A 13,245-nucleotide genomic window follows, 5' to 3' on the forward strand; every position below is an offset into this window, starting at 1 on the left:
TCTTATACAGTAACAAATGCTTTAAATGGGCTTTTAATGCATTTATTACTTTTTAAAGGCAGTAATGAACTGAATTGCATGAATGAAAACTTACACTGTTTATTTAACACTGTGCTTTAAAAGTGTGCTTTGACACATTCTTACATAAGTTCATTGTTCAATGCATAGTTAAAATAATACTTAAATATATTAACATCAAATGCTAAATAAATAAAATTTTCTCCGACTCCTGTGTGTAGGCTCAGTAAGTTGACTTTTATAGTGACGAATAATTTTTTACATTGCCTTTAAAGGGAAATAACTGAACATAAACATAGGAGGCTGACAAAAATGGTCGTTTTAGAAGAACATTTCAGATGGCGCTTAGAGGTTTTTGCATCTGAACTCTTCATATATAAAAGTATGGTAATAATACTTTTAATATATTTAAATTAAGTTAACTTTTGGTTAGTATACTTGCAATGTACTTATTTTCACCAGGGGTCTCTTTAACTCAGTGAACACTAGCTGGCTCATTTTACTTATTAGCTTATATTTGAGTGTACTGTGCTGTGTAGATGTAACACTAGCACAAACTGAAGCATAAGTGTGTTTCCATTAGTTTTCCACAAAACTTTTCTGAGTGTTGTTAAAAACTGTTGTGAAATGAAGACATTTCCATTCTAACCATTGTTCTTTGGCTAAAGCTCAACATTTGCTGGTCAGACACTGAAAGAGCCCTGGTGCTAGTTCAGTAGATATTATAGTAGGATTACTCATATCAGTGAACACACTCTTATATTTCACATTATAGTCACACAAATGGCAGGGCAATGTGCTTTAAACATTACATGACGCATCAATATTGTTCTATAAAGGCTAAATTGAGTCTGCAGTCTGTAAAACAGATCTTCTCTGTGTTGTTTTGTGTTGTGTTCACACTTATTGTCAGATCAACACACAGATAAAGTAGTTCAGGCATGTTTTGAGTGCATTACAGTGCCGTATCACTACGCTGAAGGATTTGACTTGTGTTAATGCAAGGAGCCGGTGTGATGAACAAAGAGCAGGAGTCAGAGATACAGTTTATTGAAGACAATAGTTTACAGTTTGATCAGCAGAAAACAGCTTCAACACACTCCATGGGGTTCGCAGGCCGCTCTGCGTACAGTCTCAGTTTCACAGAAATGATAGAAGAGCAGCACACATGTGGTCAGTGACGAAATCAGATCATCAGGAATTCATACTTCCATTGTTTTCTGACATGATGCTGTTTTCCGCTTCCACATTTTTTTAAAATTATGAGACAAGTAAAAATATACAATCACAGTACATTATAAAGAAAATGGAAAGACAAAAAGAAAACATTTTTAAAAAAGAAAACAACAAAAAAAATTAACAGTAGGGGTATATACATCACATATTAAAGAAAAAGATTATATAATTGACACATTTCAGTTGTTTTTAAAGCATTTTTTTGTAAAAGAGTTAGAAATTGTTTTAAAGTAATGCTCCATTTCAGTGAGCAAGATATTAAAAAGGGTTTTTGGTTTGAAAATGTACATTTATGTATATACAATTTTGTAAATAACATTAAGAAGATTAAGAAAAAAAAAATATTTTTTTATGTATAGCATCCGTTTTATTATTAACAAAACATTTTCCCATAGTAAGGAAAAATCTTTATCAACATTCTTAATAAGAAAAAGAAAAATCATTTCAAAGCAAATTAGAAAAACTGCATTGCCAAAATAAGTGAACTAGGCACTTATTTTTTTGTGTTGCTTACAAAATGAACAATTAATATCAATATCTTTTTTATATCTTACTAAGAGAGTATTGACCGAGTGTGTATGGTGAATAGTTCTAAATGAAACTTCTATTATCTTATTTGTAATTAAGTAGCTATTTGGGATGAGCCATATTTGATTTCTTCAATCAATATCTGAAACAAAAGAATTCCAATAAAATAAAAAAAAAGTCACATTTGGAACTGATACAGTTCCATTAGGAAATAACATCAGAACTTTTCAATGCAGATGGATGGGGCAACCATTACTGTTTCCAAAACAGTGAAAAGCCTTGGAGTAACGATTGATGACCAACTAAACTTCTCTGACCACATCTCTAGAACTGCTCGATCTTGCAGATTCGCACTCTACAACATCAGAAAGGTCCGACCCTTCCTATCTGAACATGCAGCTCAACTCCTTGTTCAAGCTCTTGTTCTCTCCAGACTGGACTACTGCAACTCTCTACTAGCCGGGCTTCCAGCTAACTCTATCAAGCCTCTTCAGCTGCTTCAGAACGCAGCAGCACGAGTGGTCTTTAATGAACCTAAAAGAGCACATGTCACTCCGCTGCTCATCCGTTTGCACTGGCTGCCAGTTGCTGCTCGCATCAAATTCAAAGCTCTGATGTTTGCTTACAAAGCGAATTCTAGCTTCGCTCCTTCTTATCTGCTCTCACTTCTGCAGATCTATGTGCCCTCCAGAAACTTGCGTTCTGTGAATAAACGTCGCCTCGTGGTTCCATCCCAAAGAGGGAAGAAATCACTTTCCCGAACTCTCGCGCTCAATCTGCCCAGTTGGTGGAATGAACTCCCTAACTGCATCAGAACAGCAGAGTCACTCGCTGTCTTCAAGAAACCACTAAAAACTCAACTATTTAGTCTCCACTTCTCTTCCTAATCTGCAATTGCCTCTCTGGCTCCACCGCTAACTGTATTACAAAAAAATAAATAAATAATTTACTAATGTTTTGCTTCGTACACTTTACACACCTGAAACTTGCCTAAAGCACTTATTCATTGTTGCTCTTATAGTTGTGTAAATTTCTTTTTTCGTCCTCATGTGTAAGTCTGCTAAATGTAAATGTACTGATTTGTTTGAAGAAGTTGCAGAGAAACTATATTTTCCTACCTTTGTAGTAGAAGCGTCTCAAGGGGGGGAAGTAGAAGGATAGAGAATGCCTTGGACTAACCTAATAACTCCAGATGGTATGGCATCAAATACGACAGCAAATTCTTTAGGGGGGATGGGAGTATTGAATCGATTAAGAAATTTTGTTTATGAAATTGAGATAATTTAGCTGGTATTTTATCAGCATTATAGTTACAGAGTAATAACAATTAAGCCATCCAAATTAAGAAAATATGTAATTTGGAATAAAGTTCCAGATTGATGTTGGATTTTAGAGAATATTTTTTGTCCCATTTAATTTTGACAGTATTATTTAATGTACGGAAATCCAGCATATTAAGACCACCATTCTCAAAGCTCTTCATAACTTCTGCTTCCCACATTCTGCACTTCCTCCCGCAAGTGTCGCAGTCAGAGCTGCATGCAAATGAGGGCCGGCTGAAGCCTCCCCATTGGTCTATTAGCTCTAGATTGACACCTCCTCCCTCCAACCAATCAGGTGAGGAGGAAAGCTGACGTCACTCTAATGGCGGCTTCAACTGGCCCTCATTTACATGCAGCTCTGACTGCAACCCTCGCAGGAATTTGGGAAGCAGAAGCGGAAAACAACAAATGACAAACATCAAACATGGAAGAATGAAACCATTTCCTGCTGCTGAAAGCCTCTGCGTCATGCTGAACCCCTCGTGCTCCAAAATCTCCTCTAAAACAGGTCCTCTTTCAGGGTGGAAAGCATAAACTACACATATCTAGAACAGTCTTTATTTTTATTGGTTTTTTAGCCATGGCTGATCCAGAATCTGCTGCACTGTTTGCAGTCTCTGATCATCATCCCCAAGGGTAATGCAGGTATTCATAAATGCCATGAATTCTGTAACATTTTAAAAGAGAAAGTTAGTTAATGGTGGACACACACACACACAGCTCAATATTGACCTGAATGACTCCTGTTGTGCCCTAATGTTCAGTCTTCATGAAAATATAATATATATTTTCCTAATGTTGGCCTCATTTTAGAAACCGTCACCAAACCTCAAGATAAAGAAAAACATTGTTTTGGGTTTTTCTGCTGGTAAAATGTGGCCAGGGTCAATTCTGACCCATAAGTCAACAGGAGGGATGAACAGTGTCAGTCCCAGTCATCTTCTTACCTTCAGGTATGCTGGAACATTGTTTTTCTATTTCCCGCATGATGCCAAACAGCTGCTTCACTGTGTTTTTAACCGCCTTCTTTGGAGATATCCTTGTGTCTGGTGGGTATTTCTTTGGATCTGTCAGAAAGAGAGGTTTAGTGTTGAGCAAGCAGTTCAGCTAAAGCCCCATTCAACTGAGTCTCAGAGACTAATGAATGTTTTTCGGCTTCCTCCTGAAATAATCTGACTTACCATGACAGATGTGCATCCCACAGCCAAAATCAATTAGCTTGATTTGCAGAGGCCGGTCGATGACGAGGATATTACAATCATGAATATCATGATGACAAATTTTCCGCCTCAAGCACTCCTGCGCTGCTTTGACAATCTGCAGGATAAGCGTACGCGCGACTCTCTCCTCCAGGTGTTGGTGCTTCTGCAGGAAATCCTCCAGTGTTCTGCACGGGCCGAGATACTCCATCACCAACATTATTGTCTTACACACTTTCTGTAAGCAGATGCAATGAGTTAAAATAAAGCACACGACAGCAGTCCTCAGGTCAGTCTTTACTAGGCATGGGCCGGTATTAGATTGTGGCGGTATGATAACCTTGGATCAAAATATCACGGTTTCACGGTATTGTGATTACTGCTCTAATATGTAGTCTTTTTGAATGTCTGGGTAAAAGACAAACTTGTTCCCCTCTGAAAACAATATATTTTATTTTGTAATAGATTTATAATATTTTTTTGGCAGTAAACATGTCAGGCTAAATAATTCAAAAGATTAATTGACTTCTGCGGCCCTCATTTGTTTCAAAAACACTGATTTCTTTACTATTTAAAACAGCATTTTTGGATATTTATTCAGCTGGAGATACCGTTGTCCTAAAAAAACTGTAAATAATATATCTCACACAACGGTATTACAGAAAATTTGGCAGTTTTAAAACCTCGACTTTTCCATACCTTAAAAACAGTTATTGGCCCATGCCTAGTCTTTACACTGGCTTCCAGTTACATTCAGGATAGATTTTAAAGTAGAAATGAGTTTATTTTGCTTACCGCACCGGCATATCATTAACCCACAAGCTTTTCTGAAAACAAGACAAAGTTATTTACATGTCCAGAAATGCTTCTTGATTTAGGAATTTGAATTTACAAAATTAAAACGACAATAAGAAACGAGACAAACCCTCCTGCAGCGCATTGTGCATGAAATGTGCTGTATAAATACACTTACTCCTCTTGGCAATTTCTCCACTTTAACTAAAAACCATTCCTGGAGCTTGATGAGCAGCGGGCTGGGGGGATCTCTCACAATTGTCATCATGGCCACTTCGATTGGTATGGGTAACGGATATCCAGGCTGAAGATAAAGTGCACATTAGCATTAGCATATCAACAACATGTAATCCTGTTTTTCAATATAACTGTAAAAGAAAATCTGTAAATCAGCAGCTTTCCGTATTTTGTGATTCATGTTTTTTTTTCTGTGTGTTTATTTATGCTTTTGAAATGCATTATGGGAGCTTGATGTTTATTATCTGCACTGGTTTTGTCAATTGTGATGTAAAAATCTGGTAATTCGGCTTCAGACGTTATTAGATTTTAATGTGATGAATTGCGGAAGCTTTGATTTTATCAAGATATTAAGCTGAGCTGTGAAACAGATTACTTTATCAGGTATGATTACAACAATACCTAGTGTATTGCTTATTAAATACATGTAAAAAAAGATTATAAAGTACAATAATAGGTAACACTATAATAAAGTATAAACTAAACTACTTTAGATAAATTAACTGATGTTAACGAGAGGACTTTACTGCACAGAGTTAACGAACCAAAGACAAACAGTCTCTGAATTCCCAAAGTCGTAGCCCAGATTAACATGAGAAAAGCATCATGTTTGAAAATAAATGGCTTAATAAGGGTTCAACATGTTGCAGAATAAAATAATCTTAAAAGACACTCTAAAAGTGTAAATAATAATTATTCATTATTGTGCATGTTCATTATTATGATATACTGAATTATTGAATATTGGCATGTGACTACTTTTTTCTGTTATATGTATATAAAGTCACTGTTAAACTGCAGAGTTAAATTTTCAGCATCAAAACTCGGCAGAGCACATATTAATTCCCATCATAACCATAAATAAACAGAAAACAGCAGTGAATCACAAAATGATCAGTAGATATTTGTATAACCACAGCCGCAGACAGACTCATCTATTAAATGTATTTTGTGATGCTTCAAATATGAATCACGCATGATGTTTTCAGACTTACCACATTGCTGTCAACTTCTGAAGTAGTCGACTTGATGATAAACTGTGGATGAAAAGTAGAATTAAACATGAGTGAGCAATCAAACATGATTTCTCTAAAGTTGATGTCCTCTAAACTGGACTAGGGTGAATAGACTTACCTGTTTGCCGTCCATTTTTCTGATACCACGATAGACATTGCCGTAGCAGCCAGCTCCAATATTTTCTTTCAGGTCATATTTTGCTTCCACTGAAAGATAAAAACAGCATGTTCATTTGAGACAGCTTCTAGTTATGCCTGAACAGACAGTATAAAAATAAAGCCATTTAACCCGTAACAGCCAACAACATAAACAAAGCCAATTTGCCCCGAATTAAGTTTTTTGAAACTTTTTTTAATTCAAAAGCCTTTTCCCAAAATATGTCAAAATAGTTTGTCACTAAAAAAATCACTCCATTTGCTGAAACTGAGAGAAAGTTGAGGCCAAATGACCCCAGTGTGTATGAAACAGCAACACAAGGGTTAAACAACATCAATCAAACATTAAAAATACATTCAAATGTACCAGAACCAGGAGAAGGCCCTATCCTCTGTCTACATGGCGGTCTTCTTTGTCCGGAAGGACCAGGAACATGTAACATACTTTTTTCCATTTATTAGCAGTAAATAACGCTCTCTAGGGTGTATAAATGAGTTTACTGCAGTTAATTATCTGAGTTTTCGCCTTGTCTGAGTATCAAATGAAAAGTTCCTCAATACACGTCTGTTCTGTCAGGCGTCTGGTGGATTCTGACACTCGCGGTGCAGAGCGCGTTCGATTTATGACGTAGCGTAGGGCCAGACCAAAGATGGGATGGGGGTCCTGTAGGTACAGGTGTTCGCGTTTATTCTTCAGGGTGTAAAAGGTGAAGTGGCATATTAACCTACTGTTTAGGGCTCGTGATAACATTATAAAATACGCGTGGACCTTATACAACTCTTTTGCCATCTCTGCATGGGGAAAAGAGGGAAGAATAAAGTTAATCACGCAAGGCCTGGCATGATTGATGTTTGACGGGTCCAACACGGCTGATTAATTTGAGGACTCTGCATCGGCCTTTAGCTCTGCACTGAATTTACAATGTAATACGGAATCACGATGCGTTGACTCTTGTCCAGAAGTCTGCTGCTAAGAAATCGAGAGCTCCGGAGTCTAATGTTAGTTGTCATGGAAACGAGGATGTCTTGGCGGCAGTACGTGAAGTTGCTAACCTATGGAATAAAATTTCTGTTATAATTATAAAATTCACGCATCTGCAATTATGAAACCGCAAAGGAAAACGGAACATAACTTGTGACGTTACTTTACAGACACGAAATAGTTTCACCACGGACACGAAGAGTACGAATCAAACAGCGACAGTCCACTGTCAAAATACATCACCGCGGTCACAGGCATTAATAAACGAGCCAGAGTCATCGATCACAACAGTGCGCTTGCGTGATGAGATCCTGAATCCTGACTGAAGGAAGCCCCCCGAACAAAATGTCTGGGCAGCTCCCACACACCGTCTCAGGTAAGACTTTTGTTAATCCCTCTTTGAGAACTGTCCTCCATGAGCTGTAATAAAGGTTGAGACTCAATGAGGTCCATTTTCGCTGTGTTTCTTAGACATTTTACAGAATCAAAATTAAGATCGGGCCGAGGATAGCAAGCTAAGTTAGCATAACGTAAGTGAACTTGACAGGCAGCGAGCGCAGAACTTCTCAGTGAATCACTTAACGGTGTTTAACTATAACATGGCATCTGTTGATTAAGTGTTTTTGAAAGCCAGATAGACTATTGATCTATTATAAAGAAGATATCAGCAAAAGGCAAGTTAAATATTTGAGGGTTTTTGCTTATTTTTATGACACTGAATCAAATCCATCAATTGTTTAAAAAACTTGAGATCTACGTTAATTTATCTTATTATCACCGAATGAGTGGGAAAATATATTGAATAATGTAATAAAGTCTGTGCAGATTAGCAATTGGTTAAATAAGTGACCCGGACCCATGGGCGTAAATCATGAGGGGCAGTCATTTAAACACTCGTATTTCATCTGAAAGCTGAATAAATAAGCTCCTCATTGATTTATGAGAGAAGATTACATGTTCAGATATACGTTTTTATATTATCTTTAAGTTAGCAATCCACATTACTAAGCAGAAATGACGTTTTTATATATTTATAGCAATTTACAAAGTCTTTATGAAGAGAATTCTTATCTAAAGTAGAGTAACCTAACTTAAATAATTTGAGCAAATAGCCAAAAAAGTATATTTTGTCTCATATAGTGACTATTCCCTCAAATCTACCTGCTCAACATAAGACTCGTTTCTTAGTATTAGAAAAATGCCCAATATCTATCTGTCTGTCTGTTTTTAATTAGCTCAGATTATGTCCTGCTTACAAGCACTTGAATCTATGAAAACTGATCATACTAAGATTTTTAGCATAATAGAAAAAGTGGACCTTTTAAAGACTAAAGACTTTGATATTATTTTCTGCTGGATACCGGGCTGGTCATATGGGATGAGTTGGAAATGAGCGTGCAGATAAAGCATGATAAAGGAAGATAGAAGTTGGAGATAACAGAACGTAAACTTCCTGTGTCTGATGTTAAACCTGTTTTAAATCTGTATGTTAATGAGAAATGGCAGATGGAATGGGATGAATGTAGGAAAAACACATGGTATGAAGTGAATCCATTAATTAATGAAAGGAATAATTACCATTTTGAAAATAGACATGACCAGGTTGTTCATACAAGATGTAGCATCAGACACTCATGGCTTACACTCGCATATTTATGAAAAGCGGAAGAAATACCTATTGGTGACTTGTGTAAAAATATTTTACCGATAAAACATTTTAATATGTTTAAAATATTTCCCGAATAAAAACGTTCTCTAATATCATGTAAAAATACACATTGTGTTTTTAAATGATATTGGAGAATGTTTTTATTCTGGAAATATTTGAAGTGAGCTGTTTGAAAAGGTGTTTTACAATATTTATCTTTAATCTAACTAAAAGATTGTATATGACTGTTTTCAGTGTTGTTGCTTGCTACTTGTATGTTTTTTGTTGTTATTTTAAAATGTATGTTTGCTAAGATTGTTTACTAACTGCAATGAGCGTCATCATGCTAACTGATATGATATGATTATAAATTGTATATTTAGTACATGTTTTTTGCCATGAATTTAGCCAATGCTGCTGATATGGCATTAAAACCTAAATAAAATCTGTCCATCCATCCATCCATCCATCCATCCATCCATCCATCCATCCATCGTTCTGTCTGTCTGTCTGTCTATCTATCTATCTATCTATCTATCTATCTATCTATCTATCTATCTATCTATCTATCTGTCTGTCTGTCTGTCTGTCTGTCTGTCTGTCTGTCTGTCTACCCTCTTTAACCATTGTCAATCATAATTCTGCATGACTTACAGCTTAATTTTATGTTAATGTTTATCAGGTTCCATTTGGAGAAATAATATCTGCTGCTCAAAGCCTGGTGTCGAGGCTCACCAACACCCTAAGATCACCAGAGAACACAAACCAACTAAGAGAGATTAGTTCAACACAGAGAGAGAGGACAACATCACGTTTCCAGAGCCAGTCAGTTCAGCAAGAAATGAGGTGTGAGATTCAGTGGATGACTGTATGTGTAGAAGAATCTAATGTGTTTTTTTCTCTAATACAAATTGTTCCTACACTAATGAGAAAATATTTGTAGGTCATTTCCTGGGTTTTTCTGAGAGGAGCGTAGAGGGAAAAGCTGTTTTGCACCATATAAGGGGCAATGTAAAAGCTTATTAATGTATTTTTACCTGCTGGACAAACAGCATGAAAAAACACCAAAAGGAGAGGCAGAAGTACATCTCACTATGGCTGGACTTGGAAGACAGCAGTTAAATGTGCAAGAAAATTTCCCCCATTCAGAGGTATGATTAAAGTTCCATGCCCTGTTATTTTGTATTTCTGTATTTGTTCCAAAATTATAATGTATTAATTAGGGATGCTCATTTCGGTTAATTTTGCTAACCGACAACCGTCGCTCATTAATCGGTTATTAACGGTTAACTGGTCAGATTACAATTAATTTTATATTAAACAAATTGACGTGTCTATTTTGTGTCTGACACATTAAATAATGCATTTTAAAATACTAATTTATTTTTATATGCTAGCACAGTGGTTCTCAAACTGTGGTACGTGTACCACTAGTGGTACGCAGGCTTCCTTCTAGTGGTACGCGGATGAATCAAATATGTAATATGTACATGCTACATATATTTAAAGAAATTATCAAAAATGATTTATATACGAATATGATGACATAAAGCCTATATTTATGAGGTCTAGGCAACATATCCAGGTGCTAACAAACCAGGAGTTATTTCTTTTTTAAACTGTACAGAGCTTAAGCTGCTTTACTAGACCTAATACGCTACTGTATTTCAAAACTGCTCATTATGGTGGTACTTGCAAAGACAAATTTTTTCCGAGGTGGTACTTGATGAAAAATGTTTGAGAACCACTGTGCTAGCATATTAATAATAGAACAAAACAACAGAGCATCTTTACGCACTTGCAGTGTTTAGCACAGAAGAACAGAATAAGAGAAGAACTAAATAAAATGAATAAAATAAATAGGACTGCCCTAAATTATTTTCACTTCAATAATTAATTTATATTACAAAACGAAAATACTGACTGATTCTTTTTAATAACCGGCATAGGCTGTTTTTTTTTCGCCAATCATGTTTTTTTTTTCTTCTGTCAAATAAAATCGCAGACTTTCTCAAATCGCCAGCTCCACGGAAAATATGCATTTATTTAATGCCCCGCTGTCATTATTATAATCACAAAACCTTTTTACATTTTAATAGAAATCATTATTTTAAAGAATATGTCCTGATATGGTTTCCTCTCTCTCTCTCTCGCGGTTCAAGTGCGTGCGCTGCGTGATGAAAAGACAACAACACGCGCGCATAGGTTGACTTTTTGTAAACAGTTTTGTTGTTTAAATATGATGTTACATTATTGTGCATACATGCTTTATAAGCTGTAAAATAAAAGGTAAAGCCTATTTGTTGTGTTTATGATGCAGATCCAGGTCAACATCAGCGCTAGTTTGGCATCAACACGTCTGTTAAACAGCAATATTCTTCTTCCATTTTGCTTCTTTGGCAAATGTGTCTGTAGTAGGGATGTAACGGTATCAGAATTTCACGGTACGGTAATACCTCGGTATGAATGTCACGGTACGGTATTTATTGAATCATTTACAGGAAAAAACAAAACTTATGAAAATACTCCAAAAAAGTGCCAAAAGTGTCAATGACATACAAATTAGCCATCTATCTGTAAGCTTTGAAACAGGAACTTCAATTTTAATAACAAAAAATTATTAAACCATGTAAAAAAATAAAGTTTCAATTTAGTAGTGTTGAAAACTCATCACATTCAACATTTAATCACACTCAGCCCATCTACACAGATGAGAGCTCTGCTAGTCGGACTTCTCATCAAGCATCTCCCGCTGGATCTAATCTCACTATATTTATTAAACGGGATATTTCATTTATCTTGTTGTCTTTATCTAACGACATATTCCCTGACTTTGGTCATTGGAATCTATTACTTGTTCTCAGGTAACGTGTTTTGGCTGAGCGCAAAGATAAGTTAATGATTAATGTAACCACGTACATTCTGTATATTGACTGATCGCTTGCCTTTATTTCCTATAATGTATAAACTTATTGTATGTTATACTTTTAAAATGGCCATTATCGATTATTAAAACTGATACTCAGCAAAAGAGAGGGTGTGTTTCGTATTTTCACTGAAATTGAAAGGAGGCAGTTGTTATCGGCTCCGTTTTGTTATCAATATCCACACAGTGAAGATGACGCTCATCTTATGCAGCACGACGCCTCAACATGTCTGCTGTCTAAGTTGCTAATATTAAAATGAAAATAGGCAGTTCCTTAAATCATGTTTACATTTTATTGTTGAGAAAGTGAAACAAGCCAGGGTGATGTGAATGAAGTTATAAAGTACACTGTTCCCTTTGAAGATTTACCCGTGTCCTCGGTATAATCTGCTTTTCCATATCAAACTGAGAAGAAGAGACTGCAGCCTTGATCAAACTTGCGAAGTCTGAACTTACACGGAGATAATGCAGGACTGAACTGTGCGTGTTAGGCTACTTAATATTCAGGAAAAGCCCCAATCAGAGAGGCGAATGTCTGCAGCCCCGCTTCCGTTTTCAGATGTCTCCGTTTTCCATCATCCACACTGAGACGGAGCAGCAGTTTTCGGCGCTCGAGAACTCCGGCGTAGTGTGGACGGTTGGCGTAACCGTAGCAAAACTTATGCGTTTTCAAACTAAAACGCATTAGTGTAAACAGGGCCTTAGAGTTTTCCAGCTCTTTTCATCCCCGCTTCTAGCAGCACACTCCATTTCCGCATTACTGGATCTGTAGCGACAACAGACCGCAAGGGATGATGGTCAAGCATGGGCTGATGGCAATTGTAGTTTTCGCTATCTCCCGTTCGCTTCATTCGCCTGAGCAAATTTTCTCAGAAGACCTATAGTTTTACCGAGTCATGCGACTTCGGTAATATCGAAAAAAAATAATATTGCGGTATGACGGTATTTACAATACCGTTACATCCCTAGTCTGTAGGCACGGGTTATACGTTGTCGTCCCGCAAGTTAAGTATGCCTTGCAGTTAAACAAGGGGCCGAAAACGAGGCGCACCTCACTGCCTTTATGTTGACAAGGAAAAAAGAAGAGAGGACCGCGCTTCTTCTCATGAAACGACTGAATCAGCTGGGTATCGATTGTGTCTGTGTTGTTACAATTGTAATATTTAATAATATATAATAAAT

At 36.5% G+C, this 13,245-nt stretch overlaps 2 protein-coding genes across 5 annotated transcripts in view; one reads left to right on the forward strand and one right to left on the reverse strand.

Annotated features, from left to right (window-relative positions):
• LOC137487301 (uncharacterized) overlaps positions 1–13,245 on the forward strand; it is a 133,883-nt gene that overhangs the window by 19,812 nt on the left and 100,826 nt on the right. Inside the window, exons 1-3 of one of the 3 annotated variants that reach the window (XR_015511829.1) lie at positions 7,779–7,865; positions 9,820–9,983; positions 10,081–10,288. The exons of the other annotated variants lie outside the window; for them this stretch is intronic. The gene's annotated coding sequence lies outside the window, so the exon portion shown is untranslated. Of the gene's footprint in view, positions 1–7,778; positions 7,866–9,819; positions 9,984–10,080; positions 10,289–13,245 lie in introns of those variants that run through there. 3 annotated transcript variants of the gene reach the window in all.
• Positions 1,053–7,106, reverse strand: LOC141378272 (serine/threonine-protein kinase pim-2-like). Of its 2 annotated transcripts, XR_015511847.1 has the most exons (8): positions 6,875–7,106; positions 6,470–6,558; positions 6,331–6,372; positions 5,277–5,402; positions 5,099–5,130; positions 4,286–4,541; positions 4,052–4,171; positions 1,053–3,771 (listed from the first exon to the last, which is right to left on the reverse strand). XR_015511847.1 is itself a non-coding variant. In XM_087287584.1 (7 exons), exons 1-7 carry the CDS (start codon positions 6,960–6,962, stop codon positions 3,668–3,670), a joined length of 825 nt encoding a protein of 274 aa, XP_087143710.1. In that variant the 5' UTR covers positions 6,963–7,106; the 3' UTR covers positions 1,053–3,667. The 2 variants fall into 2 exon arrangements, 1 of the variants encoding a protein (XP_087143710.1); XM_087287584.1 differs by lacking the exon at positions 5,099–5,130.

This window comes from Danio rerio, chromosome 16 (genome assembly GCF_052040795.2).
Source record: "Danio rerio strain M-AB ecotype USA chromosome 16, GRCz13ab, whole genome shotgun sequence".
NCBI lineage: Eukaryota > Metazoa > Chordata > Actinopteri > Cypriniformes > Danionidae > Danio > Danio rerio.